Source organism: Hippocampus bargibanti, linkage group LG07, assembly GCF_051943395.1.
Source record: "Hippocampus bargibanti isolate YZ-2025 linkage group LG07, ASM5194339v1, whole genome shotgun sequence".
In the NCBI taxonomy this organism is placed as follows: domain Eukaryota; kingdom Metazoa; phylum Chordata; class Actinopteri; order Syngnathiformes; family Syngnathidae; genus Hippocampus; species Hippocampus bargibanti.
Genome location: NC_142740.1, coordinates 799931 through 822285, shown reverse-complemented (window position 1 = coordinate 822285; position 22355 = coordinate 799931). Strand labels below are relative to the sequence as shown.

Below are 22355 nucleotides of genomic sequence, written 5' to 3'. Positions count from 1 at the left end.
CAAAGTTTTCTTTTCCTTCCACATCTCAAAAAAATGTACATCACTTTAAAGTCCATGTAAACACGTTTCGTCGTCTTTCTTTGTACATAAAATCACCCCCCAAAAACCCTTTCCATGTTCACTTCTTTACAGAGCTAAATACATCCACAAGGGGGCAGTGTAGTCTAAATTGATCCAGTACCACACCTCAAAACGATCTCGCCACCGTCGTCGTACGAGCAACAAAAACAAAATAAAGTAAAAAAAAAAAACACTTTATTAGTGCTTAAAAAATTGGAATGACATAAAATGCTTTGTGTACCCTGTTAGCATCTTCGCTACGTCAACGTGTACTATTTACACACGCACACTCTAGTGAAGGGAGCGTATTAAGGCCTACTGGACTGTCCAAACAAACGATATTTGCATAAAGTTCCTTATTTGGGGGGGGGGGGGGGAAATAAGGGTTACTCTAGCCTGTCATACTCAGTCAGTGTCTATTTTTACAACGTGTCGTTTTATAAAACAATAGAGATATGGATAAAATAGACTTTGATTTTATTGCATAAAAAGGGTTACGTCACCACATGAAGCATCCAAAATGGCTCCGACACGCTTCACACTTACTCAACCGTTTCCAAACATTCTTTAAAAAAAACACCCCAAGTCACCCCAATCCAAAAATAGAAAATAAAAATAATACATTTTGGTTGATTTGTATTTATTGAAAAAAAACAACAACAAATCAACCAAAAACAAAAGCAAACAATCTGCTTCCGGTCATTTCAACTCATCTCTGGCCTTTTTCTCCTGACGTAAAACGACTTGCTTGTCTAAAAGATCAACTTTGCTTTTCTTGTTTTTAACCCATGTTTTGGTACATACATGTTTGCATTAAAAACATATCTCATGATTTAAAAAAAATATCTCCGGTATTTTTGTTGTTTGTTTTTTGCCAAGCGGGTCCGACTTATGACGTATTCACAGAATACATATATCAGCATCTTCTCATGTCCGGATGCCGCCAAGGAAAATTGCAGCAAAACAATGAGAAGAAAAATACGACGCAAGAAAAAAAAGAAAAAAATCTGACATTGAACTGGTTTATAGTTTGGGGGGAAAATTAATACAAATGTCTAACTATTTTTTTTGGTCGCAACTTTTGTTTTTGACATTTAATTTCTTCCAAATGTTCTGGGCTAAAAACAGAAATGTGTATTTTATTTATGTATTTATTCATGTAATTATTTTAGTTATTGTCTATTTATTTATTTACTTATTATGTATTTATTTATTGATTTCTTTAGTTGTGTATTTATGCATTTATGTTTTTCATTTATATATTTATGTATGTATTTATGTATTTATTTATGATGTATTTATTCATATGTTTGTGTATTTATGCATTTATGTTTATTTATTTATGTATTTATTTATATATTTATGTATGTATTTATGCATGTATTTATTAATTTATGTATTTATTATATTTTTGTGTATTTATGCATTTATGTTTATTTATGTATTTAATAAAAATGTCGCCCAACTTCCTCTAAAATGTACTTTTTTATTCTCGTTTTTTTTGGGGGGGTGACAAATAAAATTGAGACAAAAATATATCTATTGCAGGAAATTACAATTTTCTGTAAAATATTTGTTATTAATTTTTTATTTATCGTTTGATTTATTTGTTGTTATTACAATAATAGTCAGCCCCACATGTAAAAAAAAAAAAGTAGCTCATGTGTTACGTGCAGTGAGGGAAGACGAAAATGATCATTTTTAAAAATTCTTATTCTGATGATTGTATTTTTTTTTGGTCAGGCGAATCGTGGGCGCGGCACGGCCGCCTCGTCATCGTGGGGGCTGGCGTCGGAATTCTCGGCCTCGCCCTCAGAGATGGCCTGCATGGGCGCCGAGTAGAAACGTGCGCGGGCGGCAAAGCGGCTGCTGTTGGCGGGAGGCGGCGCCCTAGAGCGGCCCCCCCGGGATTGGGGCGACGTCCACGCTTTGGCGAAAAACGAGCCATCGGCGTCGGGCGTTTCCGGCGCCGCCTCGTCCTCTCCCGCCGCGTGACCTTTGGGGGTCACGGGGCTCTTTAGGATCTCGCTGGCCGACATGCGGTAGCTGGACTCGGAGCGGCTGCCCTTCTTCAGCAGGAGCAGCTTGAACTCCTCGTTGGAGGTGCTGGACTTTTTGGCGTTCCTGTAGATGGGCCCGGGGGTTTTTTGAGGGGTCGGGGGCGCCGTTGCGGGTGACGCGGCGGCGGGACACGGGGACGAGGGCGCGCCGGCGTGAGATGCCGGCGACGGCGTGCCGTTCCCAGCAGACAGCTCACCGGAGTTCTTCCTGCCCAACACTTTCCTTTTGGACCTGAAGGAACACAAAGCACCTCTGGTTTGACCTCTGGTTTGACCTCTGATGTGCTACGCTTTGGATTAGCTTGACAAGAGTCACATATTCTTCAAGATTGCAAGTTAAAGGACAACCGACAACATTTTTTTGTTTCCAAACTGACGTCAGAAAAAACGTTTGATCGCATTGAAAATAGCCAAAACACGCAGGATGATATTTTTTTGTCAAATGCAAAAATGACCTCAAGTGTCCCAAAACTGCCACAAATGAGCTCAAAACTGGGGAGATTCCGAAAGTCCCGCCCCCAGTTGGTGACATCACATGAGGAAACTCGTTCACAAATTGTTTTGCTCCACAATCAAAACAATGGTTTCAGATTCGGAGACGATGCTTTCTTGTTACGCATCCACTTGTGAATATGACGCAAATAGTTGTGACATCACGTCAGGAACGTCATCGACTCGAAAACAAGACTTCCTGAATATTCAGCGCGAGTTTTAAAAGGTAGAATTTAGCTAGCTTTAATATGCGCTGGAATCTTTTGTCAAAAGCGCTCAGTAGAAGTCATTGAAAGTGATTTTTCAAATGATGGACGCAACTTGTCCGGTGGTGTCGCTTGTCCTTTTAAGGAGTTGTACGCTGCGAGCCGAGCGTCGAGTTGTGGCAAGCGGGCGCTCACCTGTGGATGACGGCGAAAAGGTCATCGGTGGTTCGACTTTTGGCGGGCGACAGGAAGATGTCGTCCTCCTCCGCACGCGATTCGGCGCACGTTTTCGCCAAATCTGCTCAAACACAATTTCAACAATATATATCTTTGTTTGTTTGCTTTCACGTATAAAAGTGATAGTACAGCCTACATTATTGGAAATGATTAAAAAAATGGTATGATAAAGTTTGATCATAGTGAAAGATCCAATGTGTCTATTAGCAATATAGCTAGCTAGCTAGCTAGCTATTTAACTCAGGAAACATATTATCTCTCTAGTTAGCTAGCTACCTATTGGCTAGCTAGCTAGCTTTCTATCTATTTGAGTTACTTCCGGGTTGAGTGTGCAAATGTAATGGCTGCGATCATGCGAGACCTCGAGTGTACCTTTGCTCGGGTTCTCCTCGGCGTTGGATTCGCCTTCCTCATTTCCTGCCAGATCTCCCGCCGACTCGGCATCTTTGTTTTCTTCTCCCGGACCGGATGCGGGACTTTGATCCAGAGCGGCGGTTGGACTTGGCGTTGAGGGACAGCAATGAGAAGATGCTGCGTCTACCGCCATGTCTTCATCAGGCGGTGGCGGCGGCGGGGGTGGATACTCTGGGGCGGTCTCGCCGTTGACAAGCTCCTCGTAGGAGGAGACCGGCAGCTGGAGATCGTCCGAGCGTTGCCATTTGGGTTCGAAGGGAGCTGGGCTGTCGAAAACCAGGTCGGGGTTGACCGGGGAATCGTCGCGGGGCTGGTGGGGACCTGGGTCGACTTCCTTGGGGATGGGGGAGATGCTCAGGGCAGGTCCGTTCAGATGATTTTGGAGCCCCACCCGGTTGTCGTCGACGCTTAAGTCCGGGTCGATGACGGGTAACTCCGAGTCCTGCTTGCTGGCCAAGGACGACTTCCTTTCCGGTACTTTGGGTTTCCGCTTGGCGCTGGACGGCGACAGCGGGCCAGGGAAGAAGGCGGCGGAGGCGGGGAAGACCGAAGTCGGCGTCTCGGACTGGCTGGAGTAGCCGCTTGAGGGGCTGGCGAGAGCCGCCAGCTTGGAGTCGCCCTCGGCGGGTGTCAGTGACGGGGTCGTGGTCCCGGAACCCGACTGGGACGCCTGCGACTCGGAGCTGTCCTGCGACTTGACGCATTCCACCACCGTGGTGCCGGTGGCCGTGCTGGAGTTGGACAACGAGCGATAAGGGTCCGCGGATTTCAAGTCGTGCAGGAGCCATAAGTCCGCATAGTCCGTCTGGACCGCCCCGTCGTCCTTGAAGGAACGCGAGTCCGCCGAGGTGAAGAAACCCAAATCGGGACCGTCCAAAGAGCCCTCCGCCGCCCAGACAACGGGCGGCCCTTTGCTGACGCGACCCGACGAGCCGGACAGGGTCAGCTGCGGGTTTTTCTCCTTGCAAAGCGGAAACGTCGCTTCGGCGAGGACCCCCACTTCGTCGCTGATCGTCCGGAGCGACGAGCTCCGCCTGGGCGGACGCGGTTTGGCTTTGGGTTTCCTCAAGGATAAGCATCGTCGCCCCGGAGTCGCGTGGTCCGGGTAGATGGACGAGAAACTCCTGCTGCCTTTCAGCCCGCAGTCAAAGTGCATCGAGGTGTAGTAACCTTCCGTATCCTCCGAGTAATGCGACACCGTGTCGGCTTTCTCCGAGGGGGGCTTGTCCGAGAAACTGCTTTCGCACGTGGCCATGCTGGCGAAGCTCGGGCAGCCCAGGCTGCTCCCGGCCTCCCTGCCGGGTTCGGGACTGAAGTCCTCGGGCCGGCGACCGGGGTCCTGGTAGTTCCATTCGCCGTCCCCGGGACCGCCCGCTTCCTCCAGGATGTCCATGGCGGCGGAGGAGAAGGATCCGACCCTGTGGGTTCGGAGGCCGGCGAAGGGATCCGGCGTCAAGGCTGCGCCGGCGGCGTTCAGCGAGAGCTCCGAGTCGCAACGGGCCAACGGAGACGTCCCCGGGGCGACGGTCTCCGAGGTCTGCGAGGGACACGTGGAGCTGCTGCCGCTCCAGTTCCCGCTGGAGGACTGGTGCTCGTCCTTGTGGTCGGCGCCCCCCACCAAAACGCCGGCGGCCGATACCGAGTGCACGGGGCTGCTGAACGTGTCCGAGCTGGACGACATGTCGCAGCTGCCCATGTCGGCCATGGGGGGCAACTGCGAACGCGCCCGCTCCGCCCAGCCCCTCTCGGGCGTCCTGGACAGCTGCTCTCGGTCCTCCGCGTTTCCACCCTCGCCCTTCAGGAGCAGCCCCCCCTCGCCGTCCGCCTCATCCTCCTCGTCGCCAGTCCTGACCAGCCCGCCGTCTCGGGGGAGACTTTGCGTCCGCAGCTGGGCATCGCAGACCTCGCCCGGACCCTCCCGCAGACCGACGATATCGCCCGCCGACTGAGAAAGGCACAGCGCCACCCCTTGGTGGCCACGGAGAGCGCGGATCCTCCTGCTGGAAGGCGCCCCCGCGATCAGGAAGTCCTCGGTCTGGCAACCCGAGTCTCTGGTCAGGTGGCTGGCCAGGTGCCCGTCGTCCAAGCTGGCGTGGACGATGACGCTGCGTTCGCGGGAGCTGGGCGAATCGTCCGAGTCTAAGGGAGCAAATGTACCCACGAGTGTCAAATTCAAATAATCGATCAATCAACCAACCAAAACCCATCCATCCGTCAACCAACCAACCATCCAACCAACCAAAACCCATCCATCCGTCCGCCCATCCAACCAACCAAAACATCCATTCAACCAACAACCAAAGCCCACCCATCCATCATTCCATCCATCCCAACAACTAACAAACCAACCAACAAATAAACCAACCAATCAACCAAAACTCAACAAACCAACCAAAACCCATCCATCCATCAACCAACAAATCAACCAACCAATCAACCAAAACCCATCCATCCAACCGACCAACCAACCATTCAACTAAAACCCAACCAACCAAAACCCTTCCATCCAACAACCAACCAACCAATAAAAACCCACCCATCCATCAACCAACCAACAAACCAACTAAAACCGAAACAACCAACCAAAACCCATCCACCCAACCAACCAACACCCAAACAACCAACAAAAACCCATCCATCCAAGCACCCAACCTTTCAACCAGCCAACCAACTAACCAATCAACCAAAACTCCTATCCATCCATCCAACCAACCAAAACCAATCCATCCAACCTACCCAAAATGATAAGACATGAAAACCTGAATGAGATGGAGAGAGAAAATGAGAAATCAAGTCAAACTTTGGGGTTTGGCCTACCGGCAGCAAAGTGGTGAGGATGCCCGGTGATGCCGGCCAGCGTCCTGCGCCGCCTCAACTTCCTCCTGCGCTGCAGCAGCGACTGCGAGAGGACCAACGAGCAGCGCACGCTGGCGTCTCTGTCAAAGGCCACGCCTTCAAAATAAAACAAAAATAGAAAGGGGGAGGGGAAGGAGAGAGGTGAGACGTGAGAGGGGACTTTGTTGAGGGGGCGGGGCAATCTCTCTCACAAAAAAAGGGGCGGAGATAGTGTGCGACATTTGGAAAGAAATGGGCGGGGTTGGGCAACACAATGGCGGCTTGTGGCATCACCAACATTTCCTGTTCACGTTTGGCACTTTTGAGATGAAAGGTTAAAATCACCAACAAATGCAAATTATAAAAGAATAAACTACACTTTAAAGAGAAATATGAAAACAAAATGTTTTCATTGTCATGGAATATAATTAAAAGTCAAATCAGATTTTTTTTAATAATAAAAATACAAACAAGTCATTCAAATCTTGAATCATAATCAGTAGTAGAATTATGAATGAAAATTTACATTATTGTTTCAATTTCAAGTTCATTAAAAAAATACAAATTGTATAAACAAAAAATTAATGAGTGAGTGAACAAATAAACAACTCAAAAAAGTTGTGTACTAAATTACCAAAAATCAAATAATAATAAAATAAAATAAAAAATAAGCCATAATAATAATAAATAAATAAATGAATAAATAAATAAAACATAAAAAATAGGAAAAAAATAAAATAATCAATAATCACAATAATCAGTAAGCAATAATCAATGAAAAACAAAACTAATCAATAAACAATAATAATAATAATACTAATAATAATAATTCTTCAAAAACTATTTGTGAAGCCATCCCGGTGGAAGGAAAAAAACCACTTGCCGGCGGCCATCGACAAGTATGTTCCCATTTGTCCCGCAAATGAATCAACTTGATATTTTTTTCCGGTTTCGATGCCTTCCCCTTTCGGTCACGATGCCGATCATGTGATTGGCGACAGCTCACGCCCCTCAATTCACCCCCCCCCCCCCCCCCCCCTAAACCTAAACCAGTTTGTGTTTTGGATTCTTCCAGACTGGGCCAAGTGAGAGTCCATCAGTCGTAATTAGCATTGGTGTCACGCCATCGCGCCGCCGCCAGCGCTCGAGAGTTTCGCACAAAAGCGCAGACTGATCGACACTTCATTGTGCAAGTGTTATTTTTATTTTTTTTTTTGACTCGCAGAGGGGGGTTACGTGGGGGGGGGGGGGTTTACAGACAGCACATTGTGTGGTCGGGCCGTCCACGTGGCGCAATTATTATATTTAACTGCGGAATTTGCAGGGCGTGTCATCATGGGACTCTTAGTGGACACGCGCTAAACTTTCTGATGGTGCTCAACTGCCTCTTGAAGGGAAATAAAAACAAAACAAAACAACAACAACAACAAAAATATCAGCTTGCAATTCCAACCGTTGACATTTTGTAACATTTTTGGCATGGGATTTTTCCACAATTGCTGTTTTGGAGGCTTATTTATTTATATTTGGTGATATTGAATGAGAAATGAGTGCCTCAAATGACACGATAATGTCATTATGTCCAAAAAAATGCAGAGATCAGCATTTTTGTTGTTGTTTTGGGGATGGTTTTGTTGGTTTCTTCTGCAAGAGCAAATACGGCAGCAGTGGGGAAAAAAAAAAGAAAAAGCAAATTACATCTGAGCTGCTTGATTTGCATACTGGCACATATTTGGGATTTTTTTGTGGGTCTTATCGTCATGGAAAACATGTAAATATATATTTCTAAGTATAGTTTCTTGGTATGGCCTTTTCATATTTTTTGTGGGTCTTATGGTGATGCAAAATATTTTTTTTCCATTATAGTTTCTCGGTATGGCCTTTCCTTCATTTTTTGTGGGTCTTATTGTCATGCAAAATATTTTTTAAGCATAGTTTCTTGATATGGCCTTTTCATATTTTTTGTGGGTCTTATCGTCCTGCAAAACATTTTTAAGCATAGTTTCTTGGTATGTTTTTTTTCATAATTTTTTTTGTGGGTCTTATCATCATGCAAAACATTTTTTAAGCATATTTTTTTTGGTATGGCCTTTTCATTTTTTTGTGGGTGTTATTGTCATGCATTTTTTTTTAAACATGCAGGTGCAGATATGCTAAGCTAATTTCGGGCGAATAACCGTCCGCTCTAGAGTGAAGGTTCCAAAAGCTTTTACCGGTCACGTTAATGGGGATGACGGACGAGGCGACCACTCCCGAGTGGCACTTCATCCTCTCCTCGGGCGTGGGCAGCGGCAGCGCCCGGGACCAGTTGGTCTGCTTGTCCAGGGTGCTTGGCGTGTTGGGGACGGGAAGCGCTTTGGAGCGCTGACCGGGGGACGCCCAAGTCGCCAAATTCGGGTCGGAAGACGCCAACTGCGAACACAGCGGCGTGTCAGAGCCGTCAATCAACTTTTGCTGATTGGATTGTCATGAGTGAGTTGAGTCAAAAAAAAAAAAAAATGAACAGCAGAAGCTGGAAAGTCCAACTGTCCCTGAAGTTACCCTGGTGGGAATTTGCAGTATTTAAATAATTTAATAAATATAATAAATAAAATTAAATAAATACATAAATAAACACATGATTAAATGAGTAAATAAGACAAAAAAACAAGAATAAAAAAACAATAAATAAAGTCAAAAAAACTAAATAAATAAAGGATTAAATAAATACATACATAAATAAAAAAACAAATTAATAAATAAAGATATAAAAAACACATAAATAAACAATTAAATCAATCAATAAATAAATAAATAAACTTTGATACGTTTTGATAATTTGATGTAAAATGTACACATTAAAATAAAACTACTTTTTTGGGGTAGGGGCAATATTAGGCTGACAAAAAAAACGATAGGATTATTGAAGATAAAAATAGTCTTCATTTTCAAACAAACAATATGTTTTTTACACATATTAAAAACATAAATTGGATAAAAAAATAAAAAATAATAAATACACAAATAAATAAAACGATGAAATAAAATCAACAAGCCCGTCAAAATGCTGGGCTGGAAATACTTTTGAGTGCCCCATCACGAACGAGCACTTCCTCCCCGTTGCCCCCCCCCCCCCCCCCCTCAAGCTCCAACACTTGAACCCCCTTTTGTGCTCGCCGCCTGGCGACACCCACGCTCAAAAGGAGAAAGTCCCCGCCGTCCCCCCCCCCTCCCACAGTCAACAAAAGATCTCCAAGGAAACTTCTCCCGATTGGGAACAAGTCAGACGGGAAGAAATTGCACTTGACTGGACGAAAGAAGAAGGAGGGAGGGAGGAAGAAGAGGGGACAGGCAGGAAGTAGGCAGCAGAAGTCCATCCACCAAAAAGTGTTGGAACCCCCCCCGATTCCCCTCTCCCCTGCTGAAGCCTTCATAAAGTCTCCTTTAGAAAGGCATGCGCCACCCTCCAAAACTACGACAACAAACTCCTTCCTCTCTCTCTCTCTCCGTCGAAAAGGGTTTTTTCAGGGTGGGGGCGGGGCCAGATATTCTTTTTTCCCCGTTTTTCTCTTCCATGTTTTGGTTTTGTCAGATTTGTACCGGCTTTGGTCGTGTTTTTGTCAAGTTCACACCATATTTTGTCCCCCTCCCACCTCCAATGTTGCTTTTTTTATTTTCAAATATTCATCAGTTTTTCTTATGTTTTGTCCATTTCCCCAACGTCCTGATCCCCCCCCCTCCTCAACCCCATATTTTCGCCATTTTCTTTATGCTTTTTTAAAAAAAAGTATCTATTTATTTAATTTAATAATAATAATAATACATTTATTTATTATTTAGTCATTCATTTAGTTATTCATTATTATTATTATTATTATATTATTATTATTATTATTATTATTATTATTAATAATAATAATAATAATAATAATAATAATAATAATAATAATAATAAATGTATTTATTATTTAGTCATTCATTTAGTTATTCAATATTAATGATAATAATAAGGCAAATCCAATGTACTCCAAAATCCAATAATAACAATAACAATAATAAAATAACAATAATAATAACAATAATAATAATAATAATAATAGTAATAATAATAATCATAATAATAATAATGAATCCACTCCAAAATCCAATAATAACAATAACAATAATAATAATACTAGTACTACTACTACTACTACTAATAATAATAATAATCCAATCCAAAATCCAACAATAACAATAACAATAACAATAGTAATAGTAATAGTAACAGTAATAGTAATAATACATTTCATTTATTATTATAAATAAATAAAGAAATAAATAAATAAATAAATAAATAAATAAATAAATAAATAATCCTTCATTTATTCTCATATTTGTTATTTTTTGTAGTTTGTATCAATTGTCCAAGTTGTATGATTTTTTTGGGGGGTTGTTTTGTTGCCCAACCAACCAACTTTTTTTTTTTTTGTTAGGATTTTTCTCCTTTTTTGTGTATGTTGTCAGACTTGTTTCTGTTTTTTGGCCTAATTTTGGTCATTGTGTGGAACCACAGCAAAGGAATTTTTGCGACACTTCTCATACCACAGATTCAGAATCGTTGAGAAGGAAGTGAAAAGACAGTGAGGAGGTGGGAGGGGGGGGGGGGGGCCTGGGGCGGTAAATGAGGGTGTTTTTGTGTTACCTTTCGGTTCCAGGGGGAGAAGTGGCAACATTCGGTGGGGGAGGGCGGGCGGGAGCTGGGGAACTGAATTCAAGCCGCAACACACGAAGGGACAAACACACAAAAAGGACAACATCAACACGGATGACAACACGCACAAAAAACTCTCAACACACAACATAAATGTTGTTGTTTTTTTGTGGAGGGGGCGCGGTATTTATACATAAAGAGCTCATTATGCTTATGGGGGTGCGGTGGTGGTCTCACCGCTGTCAAGCGCACCCCCTTGCGGGTTTTCTTTGGGGTGGCGCGTGTCGACGGGTACATGGGCACCGGCGGCAGCGCCGAGATGGAGATGGTCACTCGGCGCTCCCTGCTGGACGAGCGCCGTCGCTGACCATCTGATACAAGAAAAAGAAACAACAACAACAAAAAAACATTCACTTCATTTTCTTGCTGTTGTTTTTTTGTGGCTTTTGATTTTTTTTAACTCATTCACTGCCCGATGATGCGCAAAAATGTGTCCACTCCAGTGCCAGAGTTTTTGTCATAGTCATTCCAATTCCACGACCCACGGAATACCTGCCCTAGCTACCTATCTATTTATATATTTATTTATCGATCTATGTATTTTATTTATTTGTTTATATATTTATGTATGAATTTTATTTATTTATTTTATATGTATATATATATATATATTGATTGATCTAAGTATTTTATGTATTTAGTTATTTATTCATTTATTCTTTTATTCATTTATTAATTTATTAATGTATTCATTTATTTATTCATATATTCATTTATTTATTTATGTATCTAGCTAGCTAGCTAGCTAGCAGCTGCTGCTGCTGTGTTACTTCCGGGTAGAGTGAACGCTGAGTGAATGGCTGCCGCTGCTCACCCGCCCAAAAAAAATATGTAACTGTAAAGTGTCCTTGAGAGTTTTGAAAGGTGCTTATAAATGAAATGTATTAATATTAATATTAACATTAATATTAATATAAGTTTTAGCGCTACATAAACATTCAATACAGCAATAGAAATCGGATCTGAATAATAATTCTGTAAGCGAATTGAAGATCTTTGAAAAATATTTCAAAAACTGTAAAACAATCAATTGACGAATATTAGATGAAAATAGTCACAAACCAATACAGAATAATTAAAACACAATTTTCGATGAAAAAAATTTGATTTTTTTTTTTCAGTCATATTCGAAAAAAACTACACAGATAGAACAAAATATTATTTTTGTAAAGGTTGTATTCTGAAATGAAAATATGTATTTATCTCATGTTACAACAAGTTACGCAAGCACTTTTCTCCAACTGAACGAGTGGGAGGTAACAACAACAGTACTGCAATATGTCCACTAGAGAGCAGCATTAGCATCTGATTTTTTTTCCTGTCCAAAAAAAAATAAAAAAATGGGAAGGATTTTTTAAATTATTATTTTTTTTTGTTACCTGCTCGCAGATGGCAAAGGTTGGCCTCCTTGTGCATCTCCTGCAGGCATGGCGGTCGAGTAGCCGGGCGCAAGATGTTCCTCTGCTTGAGCCAGGGAGCTCGGTAGTGCCACGTCAACTTGCTTTCCACGTCCAGGTCGGACACAGCTGCAAATAAATAAATACAATACATTAATTAAGAAATACACAAATACACAAATAAATACACAAAAAAATAAATACAAATAAATAGCTAAATAAATATTCATAAATGAAATGTTTTATTATTATTATTATTATTATTATTATTATTATACACAAATAAAAAAATAAAAAAATAAAAAAATAAAAAAATAAATAAATACACAAATGAATAAACACACAAATAAACCAATAAATACATACATAAATAAATAGATAAATAAATAAACAAATAAATACATAAATAAATAGATAAATAATTACACAAATAAATAAACACACAAATAAATAAATACACAAATACATTAATAAATACACAATACATAAATACATACATGAATAAACAACTAAATTAATAAATACACAATACATAAATAAATACACAAATAAACAACTAAATAAATAAATACACAAATAAATAAATACAAATAAATAAAGAGATAAATAAATAAAAACAAACATACAAACAGGCCATAAAAATAGCTCAGAATATTACATTGAAGGATAACGTGAAACTGGATTGTGTTCATTCTTGGGATCAAAAAAAAAGATCACGTTGTAAAATGAAATACTACTCCTACCAAAGTACTACAACTGATTCTACTACCTGAACTCCTACATCCAGTACGACAACGACTACTTTGGTACCCACTCCTGCTACAAATCCGACTTGAGGCGGTGCTACTTCTTCTACTTGTATACTGAGTAGAGCATTGCCGCCCCTCACTGGTCACTTTGTGTACTACACCGGATGACATTTACTGGCTTGAGTCATTTTGTTTGTGTCGTGAAGGCCAACGTTGGCCATGTGATGATCGGGTCACGTGAGCGAGCATCGCTCCGTCGACGCTCATATTGTTGTTTTTTTAGTTAGCGGGCGGTGAGGAATCCCTGCCGGGACGTGACCTTTTGACCCCGCTCAGAAACGCGCGTGCGTGACTTACGCAACAACCGTGAAAATACTACAACGGGAGTGAGTCATCAAAGCGTGACATCCAGAAAGATTACGATAATAATTATAATAATCCATTTCATTTACAAGCGCCTTTCAAAACTCTCAAGGTCACTTTACAGTCACAGGATACATTTTTTTTCTGTGGGTGAGCAGCGGCAGCCACACAATCCAGCGTTCACTCAACCCGGAAGTAATTCAAATAGATAGAAAGGTAGCTAGCTATTAAATAGCTAATAGATAGACAGCTAATAGCTAGCCAGCCAGATAGCCAATAGATAGCCAGCCAGATAGTCTAAAAAGTATTGGTTGAATCTGGGACAAACTCAGTCCTTTCAGTCTCTTATAGCAAGCTAATTTAGCCTCAAAGTAATTTAGCCTCTTTGCTTTTTAGTGGGAGGGAGGCAGCTGTTGGGACCAAATGGCGGAAGTGGCTAAAAAACAACAACAAATAAATAAAAAAAAAACAAGAAAACAAAAACACACGGGCGCCCAACCATCAAATTTGCTCCTCCCTAACAGAGAAAATAATGTGTCGTGTTTCAGTATGTTGATATGAGTAGAAAAGTTTCATTGAGACAAAAGTAGTGCTTTGCCGCCATCTTAATACCGAGGAACTATGTTGTCATGAGTTGAGGAGTAGAATTGAGACAAAAAGTCATATTCTGTCGCCATCCCGGATATCGCGGAACTCCGTTGGGATGATTTGAAGAGCTTTATCCTGACAAAAGTAGCGCTCTGGTTCACAGCGTGCACTACTGGGGTTGCCAAGCAACTTTATTGAAGTGAGTTGAAGAGCTTCTTTTAGTCAATAGGAGTGTTTTGACGACTCTTAACTGGTTTTTTTTCTGATGAAAGAAGAGAGTACACGGTTTACGGTATAGCGCTTGTGAAGAAGTGCAAAGGGCAGATGTCCTAACCACTCGACCACCTGTGGAAATGCGTGACATACGCCAGCCGTCCGTCCGTCAACTTTGGCTCCTCCCCCACCCTCCCTTCCTCATTTGCATAGCTGTCCAGATGATAGAGATAGACCTTCGGGGTACGTGGGAGGAGCAGGAAGAGAAGGCGGAACACAAGCCTGCACCTCAACCTTCTAATTTGCTGTGCCGGGAGCAAGGCCAAACCTCCGACACGTCACACACTAACAATTTGTGCCTGGTGAAAAAAAAAAAGGGGGGGGGAGGGGGGCGCACGGTCGTAAACACACACTCGCAAAAAACATGACGTCGTCACGGAAAAAGAACATTGATAACATTCAATCGTGAGATGCACACGCCATGCTTCGGCTTTCGATTAACTCCTTGGATGACCCCAGGGATTTTTATTTTATCGTATTTTATTTTATGTATTTTTAGTTTATTTTTTTATATTTTTGTATTGTATTTTGTATTTTATTGCATTTTGTATTGTATTTTGTATTTCATTTTTATTGCATTTTGTATTGTATTTTGTATTTCATTTGTATTGCATTTCTATTGTATTTTTATTGTAGTTTCGCTGTATTTTTTATTATATTTTTCTTGTATGTTGCATTGTTTTTTGTATTGTATTTTGTATGTTTATTGTATTGTTATTGTATTTCTATTGCATTTTTAATTGGATTTTTATTGCATTTCTATTGTATTTTATTATAGTTTTGCTGTCTTTTTTATTGTATTTTTTATTGTATTTTGTATTTTTATTGTATTGTTATTGTATTTTAATAGCATTTTTAATTGGATTTGTATTGCATTTCTATTGTATTTTTATGGTAGTTTTGCTGTATTTTTTATTATATTTTATTGTATTTTGTATTGTATTTTGTATTGTGTTTTGTATTTTTATTGTATTTTTATTTCATTTTGTATTGGATTTTTATTGCATTTTTATTGCAGTTTTGCTGTATTTGTTATTGTTTTTTCATTGTATTTTTATTGTATTTTTTATTGTATTTTACTTCGAATAGTATTTTTATTATATTTGTTTTGTATTTTATCATTGTATTTATTTATTCATTTGATTCCTTTATTCGTTCATTCAATTTAATTTGTTAATTTAATGATATTGTATTATTTATGTATGTATTCATTTCTTCCTTTATTCGTTCATTCAATATAATTTAATTTATTATTTTATTTGATTGTATTTTATTTACATGGCATTGGCACTTCCCCCCCCCCCCCCCATGTGGCTATTTATCCATTTGCTATCTGTCGAGCTGGCTAGCTATGTAGCTGGCTATTTATTAGCTATATGGCGATCTAGCTAACTGTCTATCCGACTAGCTATTAGCTATCTGTTAGCTAGCTAGCTAGATAGCGTTCTATCTATTTGAGTTACTTCAGGGTTGAGTGAACGCTGGCGCATGTGGCTGCCGCTGCTCACACGCAGATAAACCAATGTTGTGAATGTAAAGTGGCATTGAAAGTTTTGAAAGGCGCTTAGAAATGAAATGGATCATTATTATTAACTTTTCCAACGTTGCCGGAAAGAGTTTTGGCATTTTATAACTTCATCTTCCGCCTTTCAAGCAAAGTTCAAGACGAAATGCGCTTAAAAGAAGATTATGAACACGACCAATGAGTCACCTGAATCGCTAATGCTAACGGGGCGCTAAAGGATCAAATTTGGAAGATATTGATAAAAAAAAATGAAAAAATCCTCAGAAGCAAGACGGCGGTGAGCGAAAATCTTTGAGAGTGTGATTAGTGAAACACAAAGAGTGAAGGAGGGCTAAGGGGGTGAGGGGGGGGGGTATTCTGAAGGGAATAAAAACAATAATACCCCGCCGGCCCGCTAATCCGGCCCGCTAATCTGAGCCTGTAGCTACCCGCACCATGCGGATGACCCAGTCAAGAGTGTACTGCCGGTATTTATCATGAATATTCATGCATATATGATATTTAAATCATCTATTAGCTATATGGCTATCTGGCTATTGGCCTAGCTATGTATTGGCTATCTATTTAGCGAGTTAGCTAGCTTTCTATCTATTTGAGTTACTTCCGGGGAGAGCGAACGCTGGCGCATGCTGCCGCCGCCGCTTACCCGCAGAAAAACTGATCTTGTGACTGTAAAGTGACCTTTAGAGTTTTGAGAGGCGCTTAGAAATGAAATGGATTATTACTATTTGCTAGCTAATTTATAGCCCACTGGCTAGGTGGCTAGATAGCTGGAGGGCTATATAATCGCTAGCAAGCCCGCTGGCTAGATAGATAGCTATCTAGCGGGCTATATATTAGTTAGCTAGCTCGATCGATGGCTAGCTAGTTAGCTATTAGCTATCTGATAGCTAACTTTCTGTCTATTTGAGTTACGTCTGGGTTGAGTGAACGCTGGCGCATGCTGCCGCCGCTGCTTACCCGCAGAAAAACTGATCCTGTGACTGTAAAGTGACCTTGAGAGTTTTGAAAGGCGCTTAGAAATGAAATGGATTATTATTATTATTATTATTATTATTATTATTATTATTATTATTATTATTATTATTATTATTATTATTAAATCAACACAAGTTGAAAAATTACCAAAACACTTTTCATAGCAGCTCCACCAAAAAAACGGGTGTATTATTTCAGAAAATGCTCAAATTCAGTTTGCAATACCCATCAGAAAGCCACTCAACATTTTCGTGATTATTGTCCAAAGTGAAAGCTGATTTTTCAAATATCTGTTTTTGTTTTGGGAAAAAAACAAACAAAAACAAAATGGTTGCTTGAAAAAGTCAAAGAAAAAGCAAAAAAAGGCATGCAGAAATGACCCCCTGGGCACGATGACGTCATGCGGTTTGAGCTTTTCGGCCGAGGTTTCATTAAAAGAGGGCGTGAGAGGTTCCTCCCACGCCATCTGTGGAGGCTACGACTGCCGGGCGAGATATTTATGACCCCGTTGGGAGGTTTGCTAGCTTTTAGCTTTTTGAGAAAAAAGACTTCGCAGGGATAATACAAGTGGGCCTCAATCGGCAGCACATTTGCACCTAAAAGCTAGCAACCACTCATTTGACGACAATGAGGTTAAAATCTTAGCGAAAGAACATAGATGCTTTGAAAGAAGCGATTCTCATCAAACAACAAAATCCTTCATTAAAGCGGTCTGGTGGGGTGAGGTTCAATTTGGATCGTTCATACAATAGCCTGCTTAGGCAAAACAGGTTAGGCAACTTTCGTAATGCTGATGAGGTGATGCCGGTGGGAGTGGGGCAAATAGGCCAGTCGTTAGTCAGGAATGTAGGAACAATCAGTGGGGCCACAGGGAGTGGTCCTCTGCTCCCCCCAACCTGAGAGTAGGGACCTATCATAGCTGTGTCCGGCGCCGCCATGGCTGGACATAAGGGATATATAAATGGGGCCGATACGACCAGTCAGACTTTAGTTCGCTGACGAAGCCTCTTGGATAGGAGGCGAAACGTCCGGAACCTTCACATTTGTACAGATGACGGCTGAAGAAACCTTCTCATCGATGGATGGACCACTCCTGTACGACTGAGAGTTTACACAGACGTCATTTGTGTATTATTTCTTAATTTATTTAAAATTTGTTTACTTATTTATTTAGATATTTTTACTTTATTTAATTTGTATTTAGGTATGTGTGTATTTATTGGTGTATTTATTTATTTATATGTTTATTCATTCATCTATTTGTTTAAATAGAAGTAACTCAAATAGAATAGTAAGACAAAGAGATCGAAAGCTAGCTAGCAAGCCAATACATCGCTAATAGTTAGCCAGCCAGCCGGATAGCGATTGTACGCTATTATACGGTATGACATTATTACAGTATTACACAACTATTGCGTACTCATCAAATATGTTTCCACCGGTCCCGCTCCCAAACTTCTCGTTGGTGTGCAAACGCGAAAGCCACATGAACGTGTTACCGAGCGCTTAAAACGTTTCCAAAAGCGTCATTTGACAGATGCATGTAGCACATTTTGCTAAAAGAAAAAAACTAAAAACCAAGTGAGTGGCGAGGCTTGAGGTTTTCGCTACGGGAAGCGACCGCAGAGTCGGCGTGTTGCCGTAATACGAAGCAGCTGCATCGACGGGCGTCGCACACTTTTTTTTTTGTTTTGCTTTTCGAGAAGTTCCGGCAGTACAAAAGCCAAACAAAAATGACATTGTGGGAAAAAAAAAGGAAATCATCTATTTTAAAATGGCTGTTAGTTTTTTTCTTTGACAGCTAACGTATCGCTGATGGCTAGCTAGCTAGGTAGTTGGCTAGATAAACAATCATAACAGCTAGCACACGACCAACAGGCCGCACTGCGCGTCAGTTTCGTGATGTCGCTAGGCGAGCGACGGCTCAAAGTCAGCCACTTGAGTCCTGGCCAAGTTACTCTCGCCCCGCCCCCTTCAACTTGTCAACCAGGTGATGAAGTAGCTCGCGTTGTGCTCGTCAGGATGTGAAGTGCTGCTCGATTACAGCTTTGCAGCGCTGTCACAAGCTAACAACACCCCCCCCCCCCCCCCCCACCGGCCCAATTGCCCCAGTTCCCAGCATCGCATTGCAGGCAGAGGTCACGACGCCCGCCTCCTGTCCCACATCAAAGCGCCAGGTGAAGGCGCGTGGGGGGGGGGGGCTTTCAGGGTGGTGCGGCGGTAGCTAGCTAGCTTTCTATCTGAGTTACTTCCAGGTTGAGTGAAGGCCTAGCTCCCTATCTGTTAGCTATCTATTAGCTAGCTCGCTTTCCATCTATTTGACTTACTTCCGGGTTGAGTGAAGGCCTAGCTAGCTACCTGTTAGCTATATATATTAGCTCGCTAGCTAGCTTTCTATCTACTTGAGTTGCTTCCGGGTGAAGTGAACGCCTAGCTTGCTATCTATTAGCTAGCTCGCTTTCTATCTATTTGAGTTAAGTCCGGGTTGAGTGAAGGCCTAGCTAGCTATCTGTTAGCTATATATATTAGCTAGCTAGCTTTCTATCTACTTGAGTTACTTCCGGGTTGAGTGAACGCTGGCGCGTGTGGCTACCGCTGCTCATCCACAGAAAAATTATCCTTTGACTGTCAAGTGAGTTTTGAAAGGCGCTTTGAAATGAAATGAAATAAAATAAATAATAAATAAATCAAAATGGCTGCCGAAATAAAACCTCTGATTCGTGTATTTCAAAGTAAAAGCATATTATTTTGCCATATGTATCTTCTTGATTACAGATGAAAATTAATTACGGGGGGGTGGGGGCATATTCACAGCATTTAAAGGACATAAATCTGTTTGTTATTTGAGGAAATCAAACAACAAGCTTGAACAAGTCGGTCAAAATAGTGGCGTAAAAAATAGGCAGCTTGAATCATGTGATCCCGCTGAGCTTACAGACACGGAAAACAGACGAAAAAAAAAAAAGAGAGAGAGAAACTCATTCATCATGGAACTTTGGAATGGGTGAAAGGTCGCCAGTCTGTCCTGGCAAACGGAAAGAGCGGAGGGAAACATTTGACTGATGACCCCCCGGGGTCAACAAAGTGTCTCAGGTGGACGTTCGCGGACGTCAACGTCTGCTTCTGCTTTGCGGCGAGCCGACAGACGAAGCGTGAAAGCCAAGAAGGGAAAGAAGAAGAAAAAAAAAAAGGCAGACGGCTAGCGAGGACGTGGCTGCGGTTCGCCGAGACACAATGACGGGCAATCGCCAGCCAGAGGAACGGAGAGGCTATAAATGAAACGCACCCACGGCGCGCTGACCCGCTTGTGGGAAAGTCTTGTCGGCCGAAGCAAAGCGAATGTCCCACGGCGTGACGGCGGGGACAACTTTGGACAAGCGGAGGAGGACGGCGAGGATGGACGCACCGTCGCGCGGCTAACACTCAATTTTTCCACAGTGTTCGCAAAAGACGCAATGGACAATCGGGCGGAACAGACCGTTCGCCTGGTGGCAATATTATATATATATATATATATATATATATATATATATATATATATATATATATATATATATATATATATATATATATATATATATATATACATATATTTACGACAGAGCTTGAAACAACAAAACAAAAGTGAAAAACAAAAAAATGAAATGGTGAGAAAATGGAAAGAAAACAGTAAAATGTGGACTCGTTTCAACTTTATTGATAGTTCAAAGGCAGAGTGTAGACTGTAAGGTTAAAATATTCCACACGAGCCATCTGTACAATTTGAAGAGAGCATACAAGCAAGGCAACCAGCTATTAATAAATGTGTCTGCCTGCATCTGTTGCAATATCACAACTTCCAAGATGTACTTCAGACACTTTCTGCAAAAAGCTATCCATTCCATCAAGCCATCAACGACCATGACAAAGGTCAATAAAACGACCTTAATATACAGTACAGTTTATTTCTTTGATTACAATACAATATCACATTTATTATACAAAAATTAATGTATATTGTGTGTAGTTTTAAGGCTAATTTAGTAGAAAACTATGTTTTATGGGGACCTGGGAACGGATTATTCTCATTTTAATGGTTTCTTATGGGCAATTAATGTTTGGAATACACACTTTGCGCCGTACTATTCTATTTTATGTATAATAAATGTGCTATGGTATTATAATTAAATAAACTGTACTGCACTATACCAAGGTTAAATTTTCATAAATTTAACGTTCATAAACCAAAAATTTCGTAAGGGGTTCGTAAACCGATGTATCACTGTATATATATTTTTGTGTGTGCTGTTGACAAAATATTATCTAGCTTCCATAAATGCTAATATCACATTCACCCAATGCACCCCATATCCGAGCAACTTCACTCGGAACTAGTTCTTCACGCGGCGCAATAATAAAAACAACAAATCCGACAGTGGGTCAGTGACATCGGCCGGCCAGATGTCAGTGAGGTGGGCGAGGCCCGACGCCCAATAACAAGCAGCACACATGCTTTTGTCTTTGCTGAGCAGCAGTGACGGCGGCAACGGCAGATTAGGGGGCGACGACCCAGATTAAAGAGGTCAGGTGACGCGCGACGAACGGCAAACAATCTCGCCACCTGCATGGCAAACAGTCACGCCGGCGATGGCATCGCCAACGCCATCATTTGGCATATTGCACAACAATTTGCTTTCTGCCGTTATTACCATGTAATAACCGAATGTATTATTATGTATTATGTTACTACCGGGTTGAGTGAACGCCGGTGCGTGTGGCTGCCGCTGCTCGCCCACAGAAAAAGTTATCCTGTAACTGTAAAGCGACTTTTTCAGCGGCGGGTCCTGATTTCCTTGCGTCAACAAAGCGCGCAAGGCCCATTGAGAGATGCGTCTGCAGCGCCGTGACTCATCGTTCGCAAATGCTAGCAATGCCGCGTGCTAACACAACATGCCAGTCAGACGCCCGATGACAACTCGGTGAAAACGGACGGAGCCGAAGCATCCATCGCACAATGCCGCACTTATTTGACAGCGCAAGCTGTCATCAGTGTCTGAAATAACGTCTGCCCGGATGCCCGGGGCGTGCAACTTTTACATTGGTTGTACAACTTATAAAACGTCTCCGCCCTGCTCGCTGACAACTTTAAAAACAGATATATATATATATTTTTTCCAAATCAAACGTTTTCAATAAAGCATACGTTTGAACGTTTGGATTGGAAATTTCGGAATATCGCTTCGTTTGGCAATTTGCATACTCGGCACGGCAGCCAACAGCTTTGTGCTTCTGTTATATAGCTATCTAGCTAGTTAGCTGGCTATCTAATAGCTATCTAGCGAGTTATCTGGCTATCTATTAGCTATATAGCTATCTAGTGAGTTAGCTGCTATCTATTAACTATCTAGCTAGTTAGATGGCTATCTATTAGCTATATAGCTAGCTAGCTGGCTATCTATTAGCTATA

The 22355-nt window shown here is 41.5% G+C and overlaps 1 protein-coding gene across 2 annotated transcripts in view; it reads right to left on the bottom strand.

Moving 5' to 3' along the window:
* Nucleotides 1-428: 428 nt before the first annotated feature.
* Nucleotides 429-22355, bottom strand: part of nhsa (Nance-Horan syndrome a (congenital cataracts and dental anomalies)) — a 42256-nt gene continuing 20329 nt past the window's right edge. Inside the window, exons 2-9 of one of the 2 annotated variants that reach the window (XM_088999904.1) lie at nt 12416-12562; nt 11214-11347; nt 10968-11030; nt 8518-8716; nt 6287-6421; nt 3428-5608; nt 3014-3116; nt 429-2352 (exon numbers count right to left, since the gene is read on the bottom strand). In XM_088999904.1, coding sequence (XP_088856030.1) covers nt 1800-2352; nt 3014-3116; nt 3428-5608; nt 6287-6421; nt 8518-8716; nt 10968-11030; nt 11214-11347; nt 12416-12562 — 3515 coding nt within the window. In that variant the 3' untranslated portion in view covers nt 429-1799. The remainder of the gene's footprint in view (nt 2353-3013; nt 3117-3427; nt 5609-6286; nt 6422-8517; nt 8717-10967; nt 11031-11213; nt 11348-12415; nt 12563-22355) is intronic. The other variant, XM_088999905.1, reaches the window with a different exon arrangement.